At 36.4% G+C, this 21076-nt stretch overlaps 1 protein-coding gene and 1 long non-coding RNA gene across 2 annotated transcripts in view; one reads left to right on the top strand and one right to left on the bottom strand.

The window, feature by feature from the left end:
* LOC133189359 (uncharacterized) overlaps nt 1–21076 on the bottom strand; it is a 201871-nt gene that overhangs the window by 168082 nt on the left and 12713 nt on the right. The window lies entirely within an intron of this gene.
* On the top strand, nt 1998–3496 carry LOC133189188 (uncharacterized). Its single transcript, XM_061324595.1, has 3 exons — nt 1998–2361; nt 2492–2830; nt 2925–3496. Exons 1-3 carry the CDS (start codon nt 1998–2000, stop codon nt 3476–3478), a joined length of 1257 nt encoding a protein of 418 aa, XP_061180579.1. The 3' UTR covers nt 3479–3496.

The following is a 21076-nucleotide window of genomic DNA, read 5'->3' as shown; positions in this document are numbered from 1 at the left end:
TTTCTTAGATACCTGGTGTATGATGGGTTAAAAAATCCTTTGAGTGTGACCATTGATAATGATGATAATTTATATGTCTCTGAATTGTTTGACAAATACCTAAGAATGTTAAAATATCTGTACTAATCAGTTCTTGGAAGTACTCCAACATGATTCCATGTAATATTTGAACATTCTTGTTATTGCGCTCATTAAGTGTTTTATAAATTATATATATTTTTCTTAGATGTTTCAAATGCAAATTCATTCATTCCCGTCATATATTATGTACATGTTCAGTATTTGCAAGTTTTTTAAAAACTTTTTTCAAAAAAAAGACAAAAAGTCCTTTAGCAATTTTGACATTCACAGGGTTGATAAATTAATTTAAGTAAAGGAATCACTTCATTGGTATTCTGTAATAACAGTTGTGATAATCAGATGTGGATACTTAAAACTCCAGGGATTTTTTTAAACTTAAAAGCACAAAATTATACCAAAATCAATAGCATCAAAACCTACAACTTTTCAACATTTTATTTACATACCTTGTAATGATCGAGTCATCTGCAAACTTATCTTGTTAAGAATCATACTGATTCTACACACAGGTACTCAGAGATTGGTTTTTAAAAGGTGCTTGAGTTTATCAACTACTATTTAGTTTTCAGAGACCAGGCTCCAAGATCATAAACTGAGAATAGACATAATAAAACTTTTGAAATAATTTTGACTTTGAAACAATAATTTAACTTCAAGCATGGATTTAAATTTTATCCAAACCTGCAAATTTTTATGCACATGTGTTTTAAAAAACTCACAATATTCAAAATTAAAATTTTGACTTAAGTCTTTTCTCAGTTTATGGACTTCAGACCTGGTCTTCCAATAAACTGTTGGAATTCACATGGGTACTTGTGTACCCTGTTATTACACTGTATCAGACCTGTTTTTGTATTCATATGAAGAAGAATCTATTCAAAAAATTCTACTTGAAAAGAAGATGTATCTTGCTGTTGCCTTCAGTTCGACATTAATATATATAAAGGACGTTTTATTAATTAAGAACTTTTAGTTTCATTCCAACGTTGATTCTATAAATCTCTTTGAATACATATGTTCCGTACTTGGATGTTCACTTGAGAAAAACGTTGATGTTACCGACAATTAAACTTAATGATAAACGTACTGGCTTCATTTTTTTCTATCGTCAACTTGCCTTATTTATAATTAAGTAGCAATATACCATTATCATCTGCATATGGAGTTCATGTCTATGTAAGTCATATAACTAGTTTCACAAAAGGGAAAGAATCTTAACAAATCAATATGTCTTGGTCCAAGCCCGTGATCAGAACTAAAGCTGATAATTAAAAACAGAAGCATTTTTCAAAACAGTCTTTTATTTATCATAATCTCGTAAAAATAACACAAATTATTAAATTCAAAATTTTTCTTTTTCTTTCAAGACCGTATTGTCTTGGTTTTAAGAAAACTTCCTTTATCCTTCAAAATAGCCATCTTTTCACTGCAATTATGGAATTCCATATACGACAGCCAACTGCTTACGGCCGACTGGACCGTTCACTGTAGCTCAGTCGGTAGAGCGCTCGCTCTTTTTGGGAGATCGTGAGTTCGAATCTCGGTCGCGACTGACCTAAGTCGATAAAAAAATGGATAGCAACTGTTCCTTCGCCATGCGCTCGACACTTTTAAGTGAAAGTTGCAGGTCCTTCGGATAAGACCTTAAAAAACCGAGGCCCTGTGTCACGGCATGTGTTGGCCGCAGGGCACGAGGTCACGACCCCGTTTCATTTCCAGATACAGCAATTATTGTATGACTATTGGTCCAGCAAATGTTTTGTGGCACGCCTACTTTCACGAGCTGCAGTGGCATTTTTCGCGCTTCAATTTAGTTGGGATTGTTTTAAGCTAAAAGATGGACGTAGATTTTTTTGGATAATGACTTCAAAGTTGAAGAAATAGACGACCTGACATTGTCTCAAGTGTGCGACGAAATGGAAGCTTTCGACGAATTACTGAACATGAGCCTTACACAGCCGCTAGCAGAGTACGACACAGGATCGGAGCATGGTGAATTTAAGCTTGAATGGGACTTTTTGAGTGAAAATGAAAACAGTTCGAATTTGCCGACCACATCGGGTGATCGTTTTGCGCCCCTAGTGACCGAGAGTGAACTGAAATCTGTAATTGAAAGCCAGGAAAACATAAACACTAAACAAAACACTAGATGGGCGGTCAACGTGTTTGAGAAATGGAGAACCGGCAGTTCCGAAACTATTCCAGAACTTCAATTCCAGGGCAGCGAGGAAATGAATTACTGGTTACAACGCTTTATAGTGGAAGCTAGAGGGCAGGATGGTAAGGATTACCCCCCTAAGAGCCTGTACTTGATTTCGTGTGGACTACTTCGTTTTTTGCGAGACAAAGGTGTGTACAATAAAAACTTTTTAGACGAAAAAAACACAACTTTTATTTCGGAAAGTTCTAGATGCAAAAATGAAGTCGCTGATTGAAAAAGGCATAGGGTGTATTACGAAGAAGGCTGATCCTATTTTACCAGAAGATGAGGCCAAGTTGTGGGATGTTGGAGTGTTTGGAAAGAAAAATGCAGAACAACTTCAGAAAACGATTTTCTTTTACGCATGTAAAATCTTTGGTTTGCGTGGGTGCGACGAACATCATAACCTGGAATGTGAACAGTTTACTATTGGATCAGATCAGCTGGAAAAATTTATTGAGTTTACGGGTCGAGAAACCAAAACGTACAAAGGAGGGCTCGGACAGCTAAATGTGTGCAACAAGACTATTAAACATCACTGCCAGTCCGGTAAGAGAATCTCTCTCTTTTTTTCTCTCTCTCTCTCTGTGAGGATGTACGCTTACTCGCTCGCTCAGCTTACAAATTCAAAATTTTCTTGTAGGTGAGAGATGCATTGCTGACTATTTTGATCCATATCTGGATTCTCTTGGACGCCAAGGAACATTCTATCGAAGACCTCTGCCCGCAACATCTGAGGTGCTAATCCGATACGGAAATCAAGTTGTGGGAATTAACAAGCTGAAAAACTTAATGCGAATCATCTGCACGGAAGGTGGTTTACAGGGTAATTATTCGAATCATAGCGGCAAACGCACTTGTGCGACCCAGCTATATATGTCTGGTGTTGAAGAGCAGCAGATAATGGATCGGACTGGTCATCGTTCTCAAGCAGGTGTCCGTAAATACAAAAGATCCAGTGCACAAATGGAAGCTAATGTGTCAAAGATCTTGGATCCGCCCAAAGAGTGTACCGAGAATTCTACTCCGTTGAATACTCTAGATGAATGCACTCCAGATATTTCAGATGAGTGTCCCGTTATTCCACAGACTGCAGCAAATGTCCAGGGTGAGGAGGAACCTCAGAGCAAGAGATTCAAACCGAACAGATTCCCGTTTGGAGAATTTAAAAATTGTAACATTACATTTCAGTTTTAAAGTGAAAATTTCACAAAAATCAATGATTAGCAAGATAGCTTGTTAAACTACTTAAACCTGATATTTTTGAATTGAGTCTTTTTTTTTTTTTTTTTTTTTTTTTTTTTTTTTTTTTTGTCTTGTAAAAATTGTACAAGGACATTAAATTTAATTTAAAGGTTTTGTTGAAAAATTTAACTTTTCAATGGTTGACTAAATGATAAATTTTGTGAGGATTTGATTTTCTTACCTTACAATAATTCTAAATTATTGTACGGTATAATTACCACGCCTCCTTTGATACAGTGCAATAACTTGCAGTTTCTAAAGTTACTGTACGATGCTAGGCCACGCCTACCTGGGTATAGAACGAGTATTGGAAATTACAGTACACTAGTCATCAAAGAAAATACGCCGCATAAGTCCCACAACTATAGAAACGCGGGGTTATTCAAGTTCAAAATCGGTGAAAATTTTAATTTGAACGTAGTGTAAATAACAAATTTAATGTTCATCTATAGATGAACACTCAATCTCGTATCTTTATTATTTAAGCTCAGATACGGCTTTTGTAGCTGAAAAGATTTTTTTTTTTTTTTTTTTTTTTTAAAAATCACACTGACGTGTTTCGTATGCTAATTCATGCAACGCGAAATCTTGTGACAGCGCATATTGTCGTCCTGTTCATATTGTCGCCGGCGATAATGTGTACCTTCCCTCATTGCACATATTGTCGTCCATCCGCACATGCATGTCACAAGACAATACATGACAATGCTTCAATATAAATATCATACAATTATGGACTCTTTCGGTGGTGAATCATTAGTTTGCTGTTCTTGAAAAGGAAATATTTTAAAGAATTTTTCTATACATTCTTATGAACAACTTTGCTCGCCCATTGTGTCCCCAGCCTAGCCCCGGAAAACATGCATGATTTGAAGAAACTTGAATCTGCACTACTCTAGGATGCTTCCATATAGTCATCACTAATCATTGGCTTCTTGTTCTTAAAAGATTTTGAAATACTTTCTGTATACATTCCTGTGTAAAACTCTGATCGACCACTGTGGCCCCACCCTACCTCTGCAGGGACTAATGATTTAAACAATCTTGAATTTACACTATGTAATGAAACTTTCACATAAATATCAATTCTTCTGGTCCAGTATAGTTCTTGAAAAGAAGATTTTGAAATATTTTTTCCTATACATTTCTATGTAAAACTTCGATCATCTATTGTAGCCCCATCCTTCCCCCGGGGGCCATGGTCTGAATAAAATTCAATCTACACTTTATAATTAAGCTTTCACGTCACATTTAACTTTTCTGGCACAGTGGTTCTCAAAAAGATTTATAAAAATGCCACTAAATTTTCATTAAGTCTTAATTACCGTATCGTATCTTCCCTTGAAGTAGGTACATCATTTGAACAAAATTGAATCCTCTTTATCCAAGGATGCTTTATGGCAAGTTTGGTTGAAATTGGCCAGTAGCTTATGAGAAGAAGCTGAAAATGTGAAAAGTTTACAGAGGGTTGTCGGATGTTCGACAGACAAAATGTGATCAGAAAAGCTCATTAGAACTTTTAGCTCAGGTGAGCTAAAATGTTGACCACAACCCGAATTATATCGGCATATTTGTAAGAATAACGCAAAATATTTTCTAGATAATTTATTAATACTGCACAAAAAATTAACATTCGATCTCCTAGTATATATAACGATAATAAAAGAAAAGTAGATTTATCAGATATATCAAGAATTATGGTACCTTGGCATATAATAGTGGTGTACATTAATCCTGGACACAATTTCCTGACCAAAACTTTTTCTTCCTACAGTATTGCGGGTAATGCTAAATAAATTCAACTTGTTTCCTCAGACATGTATATCTGAATGTCTATAAATCCTTTTGTCTGTCTGTCTGTCTGTCTGTCTCTGTATTTCTCTCTCTCTCTCTCTCTCTCTCTCTCTCTCTCTCTCTCTCTCTCTCTCTCTCTCTCTTGCTGACTTCGACCTTAGTAATTAATTTTTAACACAATATACCGTCGACAATATGTGCAAATGTTCACAGTACATATTGTCGCCGACGACAAAATGTGCCGATGCGTGACTGTACATTTTGTCGTCCATTATGCCAGTGTTATGCAGGAGGAAAAAAAGGCTCGTCTCGGTACATTTTGTCGCCGGCGACAATTGCAATATGTACCGATGGACGACAATATGTGCAGTGAGGGTAGGTACATATTGTATTGACAATATGTACAAAACGACAATATGTACCGTCACAGGGGGTGTTACGATTAATCTACATTATAGGGTCCTGGCTAACATTTATACACAACTATTTTTTTCATAAAGTAAAACAAAACCTTGTCATATATGACAAATGTTACTAGTAAAAGTTTATAGAATGTGACAATCTCTCTTCCTTAATTACGTCTAGAGCTACAGATGTTGAAAAATTATATATTATTTATTTTCTTTTTTAACTCCATTTCTTCTCAATATATTAGATGGAAATACTTATTCCCATTTCAATCGGGATCGACGTTCAATTTCTCATTAATTCTACATCCGGAGTGAAAGGCAGGAGGATAAAACGTACGCTCAACTAGGACCTCGGGTCACCCGCAAATAGTTCGTCATTTTGCGTAGTAATAAAACATTATATGAACTCTTCAGGCATTAAAGGCACAAAAGTAAATTCATCTGTATCAATATGGTGACCTCAGGTCACCCTATATTTTGATTGAATTTTTATTAAAAAACAGTTTTCTCTGTCTTACTCCAATACAATTATATTAATAACTTTATATAGATCTTTCTAATAGATTAACAGAGACGTGAAGGTATGGTTTTAAACATTAAAACATGACAACAAGTTGATGTCATAATTAAGGTTCGGTGTCGGACGTCCCCCCCCCCCTTCCACAAATGTTTCACTGGTTAACTTTATCAAACAATACATGTATTATTATCAGCAGTTTGAGAACCAATGTCTTTGTTACTGTGTTAAAAATTACACACAGGGAAATTGAGACTTTTTCTTCATTCTTCAGTCATAGACCTAAAGTGTTCAATTTAGGACAATGGTTCAGTATTATCATTAGTCATCTACGATACTTAACTTTGCTTAACTAAAAGACAACGGAAAAAAATAAAGGCAAAAAGAATGAAAATATTTCTTTCACTCTATAATTTATCCTATCTTACATCTGTTCCTATAGAAAAAGGAAAATCCACAGGCTTTAAGAACTTTAAATGAGAATAAAATTAAGTCCAAATTTAGTTTTAATATCCTGAATTTGTTTTCAAATTAACTGATTTTCAACTACAAATTCAAATAAAAAGGTTGAGATACCAAACAGAGATTGATCTCAAAAATCCTATTAACAAAGGAATTTGAAAACAGAATATAAAACACAGATTCCTAAATTCCTGAGATAGGATCAGATGCATGGGAGGGATCATCCCTGGTCACATCAAATTTATTGTCACAAGCCTGCTTTGAGCAATATCTTGCATATGGAATGATAAAATAATGTGTCATATCAATGCAGAGACCGGAGGTCATCAGGTATTGTATATCAGTAAGGAGACAAGAGTGTGCAAAACAGTCACCAGATACCACCAATGTGGAGACTAGTGGTAAACTAATGTTTCATATCAAAACGGGGACTAGAGGTCACCTTATGTTGTACATCAATAAGGAGACCAGAGGTCACCTTCTATTGCACATCAAAACGGAGACCAGAGGCCACCTTATATTGTACATCAATAGAGAGACCAGAGGTAACCTTTTATAGTACATCAATAGGGAGACCAGTGGTAACCTTATATTATACATAATTAGGGAGACCAGAGGTCACCTTCTATTGCACATCAAAACGGAGACCAGAGGCCATCTTATATTGTACATCAATACGGAAACAATAAGACACCTTATATTGTACATAATTAGGGAGACCAGAGGTTACCTTATAATGTACATCAATACGGAGATCAAAGGACTCCTTATATTGTACATCAATAGGGAGACCAGTATTCAACTTATAGTTTACATTATTAGGAAGACCAGAGATCACCATTTATTGTATATCAATAGGGAGACCAGGGGTCACCTTATATTGTACATATTTAGGGAGACCAGAGGTCACCTTATATTGTATATCAATAGGGTGACCAGAGGTCACTTATTTTGTACATCAATATAGAGACCATAGGACACCTTATATTGTACAGAATCAGGGAGACCAGAGGTCACTTATTTTATACATCAATAGGGAAACCAGAGGTAATTCATTTTGAACAACAATAGGGAGACCAGTGGTCACCTTATATTGTACATCAATAGGGAGACTAGAGGTCACCTTATATTGTATATCAATAGGGTGACCAGAGGTCACTTATTTTGTACATCAATATAGAGACCATAGGACACCTTATATTGTAATTAATATGGAGACCTCTATATTCTTAATCAATTGGAAGACCAGAGGTCACCGTATATTGCACATAATAAGGGAGACCAGAGGACACCCTATATTGTACATAATAAGAGAGACCAGAGGTCACCTTATATTGTACATCAATAGGGAGACAAGAGGTCACCTTATATTGTATATTGTACATCAAGAGGGAGACAAGAGGTCACCTTATTATATACATCAATAGGGAGACTAGAGTTCACCTTATATTGTACATAAATACGGAGACCAGAGGACACCTTATATTGTAAAGAATTAGGGAGACCACAGGTAACTTATTTTGTACATCGATAGGGAGACCAGAGGTCACCTTATATTGTACATAATTAAGGGGGACCAGAGGTCACCTTATATTGTACATTAATAGGGAGACCGGAGGACACTGTATATTGTACATAATTAGGGAGACCAGAGGTCAACTTATATTGTACATCAATAGGGAGACCAGTGGACACCTTATTTTGTACATAATTAGAGAGACCAGAGATCACCTAATATTTTATATTGTACATGAATAGGGAGACCAGAGATTACTTTATATTGAACATCTTGTTTCCCTATTAATGTACTTTATAAGTTGATCTCTGGTCTCCATAATGATATCTCTCGGTTGATGCAATACGGAAGAGCATGTTCTACGTATGAACAATTTTTAAAACGAGGTAAGTTATTGACAAAGAAGTTGATGAAGCAAGAATATCAGTAGTCTCGTTTAAAGTTATCATTTCGTAAGTTCTATGGTCGATACAATGACCTTGTTGGCAATTAAGTCAAATGCTGACTGACCTTTTTCAAACTGATTGTTAGCCCATTATTCACACACTGAGTTGTCCACGGATTTTTCCGTATTTTCCCGAACATGATAAGGAGCACACGGCGGGTGTGACCGGTCGGCATGGGATGCTCACTCCTCCATGGCACCTGATCCCACCTCTGATATTTAGGAGGTCCGTGTTTGCTCCGCTCCTATTTTGTAATGTTTAATGGAGTTTTGAGCTCGAAAACTGTTCGTTATCTCCACATATTTCATAATCTTTATTTGTGTTATGATATAAAAGAACTGTTGCAATCTTTGTTTATGTAAGATATGAGAAATTATGGAGTGAAAGAAGTATTTTTTTCTTCACATGATTAAATGTTCAGAAGCTTATTTCCATAATTATTGCCTTTATTTTGTTTTCGAGTTGTCTTTTAGTTAAACAGAGTCTAGTATCGTAGAAGCCTGATCTCTGCATCCATATAAACTTTTTGTGATATCTGGTCTCCCTATAACACTGTAATGAACAATATATGGAGGCCTCTGGTCTCCGTATTCATTCACAACTTTACGTGACCTCTGCATTGTCTCCCTAATTATGTTTTACACAAGAGGACCTCTGGTCTTGGCATTTGTATAAACTCTATGTGACCTCTGGTATCTCTAATGATCAACATAAGGTAACCTTTGGTCTCCACAATGAAGTACAACATAAGCCTACTGATATACAACATAAGGTGACCTCTGGTCTCCCTATTGATGTACAATATTAGGTGTCCTCTGGTCTCCGTATTTATGTACAATGTAAGTGATCTCTAGTCTCCCTATTGATGTACAATATAAGGTGACCCCTAGTCTCCCTATTGATGTACAATATTAGGTGACCTTTTATTTCCCTATTAATGTAAAATATAAGGTGACTTCTGGTAAATATTTATTTCTTTTTTTTTTAACTTATGGGCATGAATATATTATTTTCTTTCATTGCACTGAAAATTTTCAAATATAAGATGAAGTGTAGACTTACGAATTCACATTGTACCAGAGATTCTTTGAATAATTTTGTTAAATCTGGATTAAATACATATCAATATATTTCAGAATTGTCTTATGATAATGTACAAATTCAAAAACTGTTTAAAAAGGTTTGTAGAAATTATTAATTGTTATTTTCTTTGTTTAAATCATTAAAATACATGTATTTCTTTCTTCAACTGTAATCTTTAATCAAAATTGTCATATTGTATACTGTTTATATGTTATGTATGTTATTGTTTGTTTGCAATAAATAAAGAAAAAAAGGTGACTTCTGGTCTCCCAAGGAAGTACAATATAAGGGGACCTCTGGTCACCCTAATGAAGTACACCATATGGGGACCTCTGGTCTCCATATTCATATTATACACAGCCTTATGTGATCAGTGGTCTGCAAATGATGAACAATATAAGATGTTCTCTGGTCTTCATATTCATACACTACTTTATGTGACCTCTGGTTTCTGAATAATGTACACCATAAGGTGACCTCTGGTCTCCGTATTCATTAACACTTTTATGTAAAATATGGTCTCCCCAATGATTAACAAAATAAGTGGACCCCAGGTCTCCGTATTCATGTACAATATAATGTGACTTCTGGTCTCCCTACTAATGTACAATATAAGGTGTCTTCTGGTCTCCCTATTGATGTAAAATAGATGTCCTCTGGTTTCCATATTGATGTACAATATAAGCTATCCTCTGGTCTCCCAACTAATGAAGATAAGGACCTTTGGTCTCTCTATTGATGTATAATATAAGTGATCTCTGGTTTCCCTGCTGATGTACAATATAAGGTGTCTTCTGGTCTCCCTGCTGATGTAGGATATAAAGGGACCTGTGGTCTGCCTACTAATGTACAATATAAGGTGACCTCTGGTCTCCCTATTGATGTCAAATATAAGGTGTCCTCTGGTTTCCCAACTGATGTACAATATAAGGTGTCCTCTGGTCTCCCTACTGATGTAGGATATAAGGGGACCTTTGGTCTCCCTATTGATGTACAATATAAGTGATCTCTGGTTTCCCTATTGATGTACAATATAAGGTGTCTTCTGGTCTCCCTACTGATGTAGGATATATTGGGACTTCTGGTCTCCCTAATGATGTTAAATATAAGGTGTCCTCTGGTCTCCCTAGAGATGTAAGATATAAGGGGATCTCTGGTCTCCCTAATGATGTAGGATATAAGGGAACCTTTGGTGTTCCTATTGATGTACAATATAAGGTGACCTCTGGTCTCCCTATTGATGTACAAAATAAGTTACCTCTGGTCTCCCTAATTATGTACAATATACAGTGTCCTCTGGTCTCCCTATTGATGTACAATATAAGGTGACCTCTGGTCCCCTTAATTATGTACAATATAAGGTGTCCTCTGGTCTCCCTATCGATGTACAAAATAAGTTACCTCTGGTCTCCCTAATTCCTTACAATATAAGGTGTCCTCTGGTCTCCGTATTTATGTACAATATAAGGTGACCTCTAGTCTCCCTATTGATGTACAAAATAAGTGACCTCTTGTCTCCCTATTGATGTATAAGGTGACCTCTGGTCTCCCTATTGATGTACAAAATAAGTTACCTCTGGTCTCCCTAATTATGTACTATATACAGTGTCCTATGGTCTCCCTATTGATGTACAATATAAGATGACCTCTGGTCCCCCTAATTATGTACAATATAAGGTGTCCTCTGGTCTCCCTATCGATGTACAAAATAAGTTACCTCTGGTCTCCCTAATTCTTTACAATATAAGGTGTCCTCTGGCCTCCGTATTTATGTACAATAAAAGGTGACCTCTAGTCTCCCTATTGATGTACAAAATAAGTGACCTCTTGTCTCCCTATTGATGTACAATATAAGGTGACCTCTGGTCTCCCTATTGATGTACAATATAAGGGGACCTCTGGTCACCCTAATGAAGAACACCATATGGGGACCTCTGGTCTACGTATTCATGTTATACACAGCCTTATGTGATCAGTGGTCTGCAAAAGATGAACAATATAGGGTGTCCTCTGGTCTTCATATTCATACACAACGTTATGTGACCTCTGGTATCTTGAATAATGTACAACATAAGATGCGATCTGGTCTCCGTATTTATAAACACTTTTATATGAAATATGGTAAGCCCAATGATTAATAAAATAAGGGGATCCCAGGTCTCCGTATTCATGAACAATATAATGTGACTTCTGCTCTCTCTACTAACGTACAATATAAGGTGACCTCTGGTCTCCCTATTGATGTTAAATATAAGGTAACCTTTGGTCTCCCTACTGATGTAGGATATAAGGGGACCTTTGGTCTCCCTGTTGATGTACAAATGATCCCTGCTTTCTCTATTGATGTACAATACAAGGTGTCCTCTGGTGTAGGATATAAGGGGATCTTTGGTCTCCCTATTGATGTACAATATAAGAGATCTCTGGTCTCCCTTTTGATGTACAATATAAGGTGTCTTCTGGTCTCCCTGTTGATGTAGGATATAGGGTACCTCTGGTCTCCCTATTGATGTAATATATAAAGTGTCCTCTGGTCTCCCTATTGATGTAGGATATAAGGGGACCTTTGGTCTCCCTGTTGATGTACAAATGATACCTGCTTTTTCTATTGATGTACAATACAAGGTGTCCTCTGGTCTCCCTAAAGATGTAGGATATAAGGGGACCTCTGGTCTCCCTATAGATGTAGGATATAAGGGGACCTCTTGTCTTTCCTTTGATGTACAATAGAATGTGATCTTTGGTCCTCCTAATGATGTACAATATAAGGGGACCTATGGTCTCTCTATTCATATAAACTTTATGTTTCCTCTGCGCCCCACATAAAGAATATGGAAACATGAGTTTGTCTTATATTGTACACCAATAAGGATATCAGAGGTCAGACGAAGTGGTATATGAATCAGTAGACCAGAGGTAATCTTATATTGTTCATTATTAGGAAAACATGAGGTCACTTGAAGTTATAAGAAGACAATTTAAAAAATGTGGCATGTGAAGAATTATTTTTCAAATTCACTCCAAACAAAAATTGAGACCCTGATTTTTTTTACAAGCAAACAATTTCACAATTTCTCCAAATTAATTCTCTAAATTTATGTAATTGGATGGGGGATGAAATTAGACAACTTTTCCTTCATATACAGTATATGTATCCCACAAGCAATTGACAATGGGTCCATGTTTTTTAAGTTTATTATTTTGGAAAATATACTAGTAATTTTGATTCGTTTATGAATTTGGTAAGTGTAAATTCCAGGGAAAGGGGAGGAGAACTTCAGCCTCCATCCTTGCAAGACTGGCCATACATCTACTCTGTAAGATTAATGTTAACAAGAGGTTTACTAGAGTGTTAAACTGATAAGGTCGCCTATTGAGGTATGACCTCAAAAGGGAGACCAAAGGACACCTAATATAATTTATTACCAAATAATTATTCCATTATCTTTAAGGATCAGTGAAGAGTCCGAGCGGGGTGGGGGTGGGGGGGGGGCAAGACCTACAGTGTACATCCTCCCCCTGCCTGTTAGATCTGCGAATGCAGAGACAGGAGGTCGCCTACCAATATATATTGATAAGGAGATCAGAGGTTAGGTACTGTGTTAAATAGATACTGTTGCCTTACATGGAATAATAATATCATTAGGGAGACCACAGGTCACCCTACGTAATCCATTGCTGTATAACATATTTTATAATATATTGCAGTCAATGTTGCTCCCCCCTGTATCTTTCCTCATATCAGATGATTATTCCTTTGACAAAAATAGATTTTCTGTTTGTTGTTTTACACTGTAAAGGCTTCACAGTACTGCGATTTATTCTATTTTCACTTTACGGTTGCAATGCACTACATTTTGTCGCGGAGTAAACAGGTTTGATAGTTGTGAACTGAGCCGGTGACCTAAGGTCCTAGTTGAGCGTACGTTTTATCCTTCTGCGAGTGAAAGCACTCGGCGTCAACACATTGATTTGCTGATCGTTGAAGCCAACACTGAGAAGGGTCCATACAAATGATGAGGTAAAGTTGTGTTTTATGCATCGTATGCATTGAGTTGTGCATTTTTCATTAAGTGCCCTTAAATACGTAAACATGGTATAAAATGCAGTACTGTGAACCACAGGTACTTTGGTTTTGGTTCATAAACAGGTCCAGCACAATCTCTTGATTTAGCTATATAGCTTGAAAAAGCTATATAGCTTTATTAAGCTATTTAAAATAGCTTGATCAAGCTATTTATGTGCAGTTTTTCAGAAAAATGTTTTTTGTAAGAAAGAGACAGAAAGTCGCAAGTATGTGATTATTCCTATATGTACTATGGGCTATCAAAACAACAACTGAAATCAAAGATAGTTCTAACATTAGAGCATTTGAATACTTTTAAGCAAAAGATGAATTTCCATTGTTTGAGTAACTGTACACTACCTTGTGTGCGTTGAGGCGTGGATAAGTATCATTGCTTCTCATTGTACTGAATTATTACCAATCAATTATCTTGTTGAACATAATTGGCCTCTTTTATAATTTCAATGAAGAAGTAACTGTATCAATTGCTTTATATAGCCCCAAAACTTTTAGAACTTTGAGTACAAAGTCTCTTAAGGAGACACAATTTGATAAGTGATTTTTACATGCATTATTTTCAGAAGAGTTCAAGGTTGAATATTATCACTGCACCAAGGTGCGACTTTTTGTGCATGCTGAGAAAATAACACATTTAAGAAAAAAGTGTGGTAAAATAGCTAAATCAAGCTATTCTGAATAGCTTAATAAAGCTATATAGCTAAATCAAGCTTTATAGCTAAATCAAGAGATTGTGCCAGACCTGATAAATATGTATGCATACTCACCTTATCGATATGTTAAAAAAAAAGTAAAGGTATGCAGGCTCCGTAATGGCGTCTGCTCAACTTGCTTGTTTACATGGCTTGTTATTTGATCTTTCTGCACCGGCCATATCTCGGAACATTGATTACTTACTGTAAAACCCCTCACATGTTGCATATAATTCTTAAAACGTGATTTTTAAACGCATTTTCAAACTTTTCGCTAACATGCCCGGAACTAAGTACAGATACTAAAACCGGATTCAAATCAACAAATTCCGGCCATTCAGACACTTCAAAATTCTAGAGGCATTCCGAGAAAACTAAAAATAATTCTGGGATAATTCAAGTTATATTTAAATTTCCCAGAACGCCTCTAGAATTTCGATGTGTCTGAATGGCCGCAATTTGTCGTTTTAAATAGAATTTTAGTATTTGCACTTGGTTCCGGGCACATAAACGAAAAGATTGGTAGGTGCAGTGTTATTTTCAAAGAACGAGCCATGTAAACAAGCGAGTTGAGCAGACGCCATTACGGAGCCTGCATACCTTTTCTTTTTTACATATCAATAAGGTACATACATATTTATAAACCAAGACCAAAGTACCTGTATTGTGAACAGGTGAATGTGATGTGAAAAAATTGAAGAATATTCGTTCACAGATCTCAAAAGCAAAGTAATTTGTAAATTATCGGACCTTTGTCTAAAATATTCTCATAAATAATGCTTAAATTTGTCTGACCTTTCATTTCCACATCAATATCTTTGTTGTCATCACGTGTGGAACTACATGAACATGATGAACGTAAAATAAGACTGGAAACTGCATGTTGAGCGTGTTTAGATCAAGCAGACAGCAATAAGTTGAATAATAATAATTACGTTTTGTATTATGCATTTAATGTTGTAGATATAGCAACCCTTGTCAAATGTAGATTTAAAAACTTTTGTGAATGTGGTAAATGTACATTAAATTTCCCACATTCTGATGTCAGATTTGTTTACTTTAATAAGTGTATAGCAATCTTATATTTCTAATTTAAGCAACAGTGGTTTTCTCAAATAATGATGTATTGTTTTAACATTTAGCTAATTTATATTTCTATGTTCATGATGTTCAGTGTTTGAAACTCACCGAAAATTTAGCTATACATGCAGGGCTGACATCTAGTCAGCCCTGCCAAAAATCAACTAGCTCGAGAAAATAATTGTCTTTTATTAATTTGTTTTTTGCAATAATATGAAGGGGGTCAGATCATCAAAACTTCGTTCTCCAAACTATAGGCTGACAAATTCTACCTTTTTGCTTGTAACATTTTGCTACCAATACCTTTAGTTTATTTGGGAGAGATTAATCAAATTAATGGATTATAATTAATGGAAAATTGGAACAAGTCCAGCCAGATGTTCATACGCGAAAATCTGTTAGCCAGCGGCAAAATTTGTGTGTCTTGGGCAGTCGGGCACAGTTATTTCAAACACTGCTAAGTTGTTATTAGTCCCCTACCGGTGAAACCGGAGGGGACTATAGGTTTCCTCTGAGTCTGTCTGTCTCTCCGTCTGTCCCTCTGTCTGTCTGTCAGTCTGTCCCACTTGGTTTTCCGCACTTTTCTTCTAAACGCTTGCATATATTGAGCTGATTTTTGGTATGTGAGTGTATCTTGATGAGTGACAGATCAAGTTTGAATTACATTCCGCTTCAATGATTTTTGACGGAATTATGACCTTTTTAATTTTTCAGGGTTTTCCACAACTTTTTTCTAAACGCTTGCAGATATTGAGCTGATTTTTGGTATGTGACTTTTCCTTGATGAGTTATAGATTAAGTTTTGCATTTCGTTCTGCTTCTCTGATTTTTGACGGAATTATGGTATTTTCAATTCTAAACGGGAACCAGGTATTGAAATTAACTTTTTTGACCACTAGCAAATTTTGTCTAGTGGATTTTATTTTTACTAGCAATATTGAACTTTCACTAGCATTTTTTTAATAGTAATTAACATAGGAATTATTTGAATGATTTCACAGAAAACAAATTGACACCTTGTGAGTATTAAGGTCATTTTATACAAGGTGAAATCGGGCCAGATACAGGGGTGTGCAATTAAAAAAATTGAAGCACTAGCCCACAGAACAGTAGGCCCAAATAAAAAGTAACTGAGCTTAAACGTAGGGGGGGAAAGTAATGAAAGAAAAATAGTTTTTTGTTGAAAACGTCATGGTCTTAAGGTCATTCTTTTTTAGCTCTACTGGTTAGAGACCAGAAGAGCTTATGCGATAGTAAGGTGTCCGTCGTCCGTCCGTCTGTCTGTCTGTCTGTCTGTCCGTCTGTCTGTAAACAATTTTTCAAAACACTACTCCTCCTACAGTTTTGGTCTGATTTCAGTATAACTTGGCACACAAGTAGACTACACTAAGATACATAATTTAGGGCATCGGTTTTGATTTCGACGAACGGTGTTGCCATGGTTACTAAAAATAGAAATTTCTGTGAAATTCCTTTAAAACGCTACTCCTTCTACAGTTTGGGTCTGATTTCAATATAACTTGGCACACAAGTAGACTACACTAAGATACATCATTTAGAGCATTGGTTTTTGATTTCGACGAACGGTGTTGCCATGGTTACTAAAAATAGAAATTTATGTGAAATTCATTTAAAACGCTACTCCTTCTACAGTCTGGGTCTGATTTCAATATAACTTGGCACACAAGTAGACTACACTAAGATACATAATTTAGTGCTTCGGTTTTTTATTTTGATGAATGGTGTTGCCATGGTTACTAGAAATAGAAATTTCTGTGAAATTCCTTTAAAACGCTACTCCCCCTTCAGTTTTGGTCTGATTTCAGTATAATTTAGCGCACAAGTAGACTACACTAAGATACATAATATAGTGCATCGGTTTTTGATTTCAATTAACAGTGTTGGCATGGTTACTAAAAATAGAAATTTCTGTGAAATTCCTTTAAAACGCTACTCCTTCTACAGTTTGGGTCTGATTTCAATATAACTTGGCACACAAGTAGACTACACTAAGATACATAATTTAGTGCATTGGTTTTTGATTTCAATTAACGGTGTTGGCATGGTTACTAAAAAGAGAAATTTCTGTGAAATTTATTTAAAACGCTACTCCTTCTACAGTCTTGGTCTGATTTCAATATAACTTGGCACACAAGTAGATTTCACTAAGATATATAACTTGGTGCTTCGGTTTTTTATTTTAATGAATGGTGTTGCCATGGTTACTAGAAATAGACATTTCTGTGAAATTCCTTTAAAATGCTACTCCTCCTTCAGTTTTGGTCTGATTTCAATATAATTTAGCGCACAAGTAGACTACATTAAGATACATTATTCTATTTATTGCTGCGTGTTGCAAAGTTTCAAATCCAAGTGCTACTTTTCCTTTGTTATATGTACAGACCAGTAGAGCTACAGTCTCATCAGAGACTTCTGGTTTAAATTTAAAGTTTAATTCTCACTAGAAAAATTGAATCGTATATAAATCAATTATCATGACTGAAAATAAAAAAAAAATAATTTAAAAATAAATTATCTTTCATTTTTTTTCATCTTAAATCATTAAATACCCTTGAAATATATTTTTTGAAAATCACATAAGACTTTTTCTCTATTTGATTAGTGATTGTAAATAATTAAGTAGGATATCTACATGCATTTACCATAAACAAATGAATGGAGGAAATTCGGATTAGGAAAAAAACGATTGTTTTTGGAAGTAAATGAGTCAGGTAGTACTGCAAAATGGATGAGGTTATGGAGATTTACGAACTGTAGGAGCATGCTACCTGGAAATTTTTTATTGTTTGAGAATTTGATAGCAAAAAAGTGAATAAAAATACCTGTAGTGCTTTTCATGTATTACATGGGTAATTTTAATTTTTACTAGAAAGAGGGGCTACCTTTGTGCATAAAATCACTAGCCCGACCCACAAAAATGGTAGCCCTGGGTGTGAGGCAATGCTAATTGCACATCCCTGGAATAAGCTAAAAAAAATATGAAAAAGACCGTTTTTTTTAACTCGCAAAAGTTGGCGACCACAGGTTGCTTTTAACTCGCAATTTCTGTGTTTAATTCGCATTTAGCGAGTATTTCCCGTTAATTTCGACCCCTGCCGGGAACCAGATTACACTTGCCGGTAGGGGACTAGTATTGCTCAACTAATGCAATACTCTCAGAATGCTTGTTTCTTTGGAAAATTTATGGGGTTTTTTTTTCCAACATATCTATATGGTAGCTTAACCCAGAGGTTTACAGTGTTTCCTTTCCATATGATCATGTCTATTTGATTGCTAACTTTTTTTAACTTTAGGAATATGAGAGGACGCGGAGGTCCAATGAGGGGTGGAATGATGCGACCGATGTCTCCTATGGGAGGCCCCTCTAAACCTGGACCCCCGTAAATTATGGAATGCTATAAATATAGGATCTCCCATGATTTGTAGTTGGATATGATTTTTATCCAACGAGTTGTGTGTTTTTTTATCCCCGAGCCTTGGCGAGGGGATAAAAACAGACAACGAGTTGGATAGACGCAAACTGTAGGGGATTATGCCACAAACATAACAAAGCTCGCTACACGTGCGTACATGGACATGCCTGGACGGCAAAAAGAAACCCTCACTAAGGAACATTTCGTTCAAGGGTTAAAGCCTGAAATCAAGAGGTATGTTTTACTTTCCAATCCTAAAACATTTGAGGAAGCTTTCAGACATGCAAAGAGAGAGGAGTGTAACAACTTCCTGGTGGATGCCCCGATGGCCAGAACAAAAGTGGCAGCTACGTCGTGCAGCTCTACAAAAACAGAGGAGCTGGAAAAATTCCTTGCAGAACTCACAGCTAAAGTGTCGGTGATGGCTACCGAGATAGGACGATTTACCTCTAAGCGACAATACGTTCCGCCGACTCGGGGACAAAACCTTCGAGGAAGAGGCCGTGGATTCCGTTCAAGACCAGACCGATACCTTAGAACTACCGACGGGAGACCGATCTGTAACAACTGTCGAAAAGTAGGACACATAGCGATCCGATGTAATGAGCAAAGGAACACCAATTCGGGAAACTAAAATCCGCCCTTTTGTGTGGAGGTAAAGGATCAGCGGAGTTCAAATACCCTCCTAGAGAGAGCCGGTCGCGTAAAATAAAGGAAGAAAATTCCTCCGGGAATAGTGAAAAAAAGTGTTGAAAATGTGAAATATGTATGTGAAAATATTGTGTCATGTCAGTTGAATCCTAAATTTTGTACCGCCAAAATTATAGGAGAGGTGAATAATAAATGTGCTTCAATGTTGATCGACACCGGTTCTAGTGTCACGATTGTAAGCGAAGAATTCGCAGACCAGAGTAGTCTGGTGCCGGCTGGGGGAGTGAGTATCACATCGGCAACGGGCAACCGTGTCGACATAATTGGAAAATGCGACTTTAGGATAAGAATTGGTGAAAAAACTGATATTGTGTATAATGCATTTGTTGCTCGGGATTTCCCGTACAATTGTATTCTAGGCTTGGATATTCTGAGAGACTGTGCATGCTATATTGATGTTGCAAATGATTCTTTGTATATAAATGGTGAGTGTATTTCATTTAGTCCTGATGCAAGTTCAGTTAGTCAGAGTGTGCAAGATGCATGTAATTATGAGAACTTGAATGGGATTGAGATAAGTGAGTGTGTTGAGTCTGATGAGAAAGAAATTAGTGATTTCTGTGTATCGAGTGATTTAGATGAAACAGAACGCAAGTCTATTACTAAGGTACTAGAGAAGTATAGAAAGGTATTTGCTTTCAATGATAATGAGTTAGGGAGGACAGATCTAGTGGAACATTCAATAGATACAGGGGCAGTAAACCTATTCACTTGAGGCCTTATAGGATTCCTCACAGCCAGCGGAAATTACTGGAATCTCAGATAGAAACCATGTGCGCTAATGGAATTGTGCGACCATCTAAGAGTCCGTACTCCGCCCCAATCGTTTTGGTGCCGAAGAAAGATGGCAAGGCTCGCATGTGCATTGATTTTCGTAAAATAAATGAAGTCACCAAAAAGGACATTTACCCTCTCCCTAGGATCGACGAAATGCTAGATGCACTAAATAAGTCCAAGTACTTCAGTGTCTTAGATTTATGTCAAGGGTACCACCAAGTTCCGATTAAGGAATGTGACAGAGAAAAGACAGCGTTTTCCTTTTTTTTTTTTGGGGGGGGGGGCATTATGAATATAATTATATGCCGTTCGGACTGTGTAACAGTGCGCCAACATTCCAGAGACTTATGGACTCTGTGCTTTCAGGATTACTGTGGAACACGTGTCTTGTGTATATAGACGACGTAATTGTCTTCTCGGAAACTATTTCCGACCATTTCAAAAGACTCGAGGAAGTGCTAAAACGATTCGAGAATTCGGGGTTAAAGCTAAAAGCGCAGAAGTGTTACTTCGGAAAAACGGAGGTCACGTTCCTTGGACACAA

This window comes from Saccostrea echinata, unplaced genomic scaffold, assembly GCF_033153115.1.
Source record: "Saccostrea echinata isolate AGI-Se365-2 ecotype Australia unplaced genomic scaffold, CSIRO_AGI_Sech_v1 ptg000017l, whole genome shotgun sequence".
In the NCBI taxonomy this organism is placed as follows: Eukaryota; Metazoa; Mollusca; class Bivalvia; order Ostreida; family Ostreidae; genus Saccostrea; species Saccostrea echinata.
The sequence above is the reverse complement of the archived record's forward strand: the minus strand, read 5'-3'. Positions and strand labels throughout refer to the sequence as shown.

Coding starts and splice junctions, on each gene's coding strand:
- LOC133189188 (XM_061324595.1), top strand. CDS start 1,998: ATGGAAGCTTTCGACGAATTACTGAACATGAGCCTTACACAGCCGCTA. Junction 2,362..2,491: donor GGAAGCTAGAGGGCAGGATG/GTAAGGATTACC, acceptor GGAAAGTTCTAG/ATGCAAAAATGAAGTCGCTG. Junction 2,831..2,924: donor TAAACATCACTGCCAGTCCG/GTAAGAGAATCT, acceptor ATTTTCTTGTAG/GTGAGAGATGCATTGCTGAC.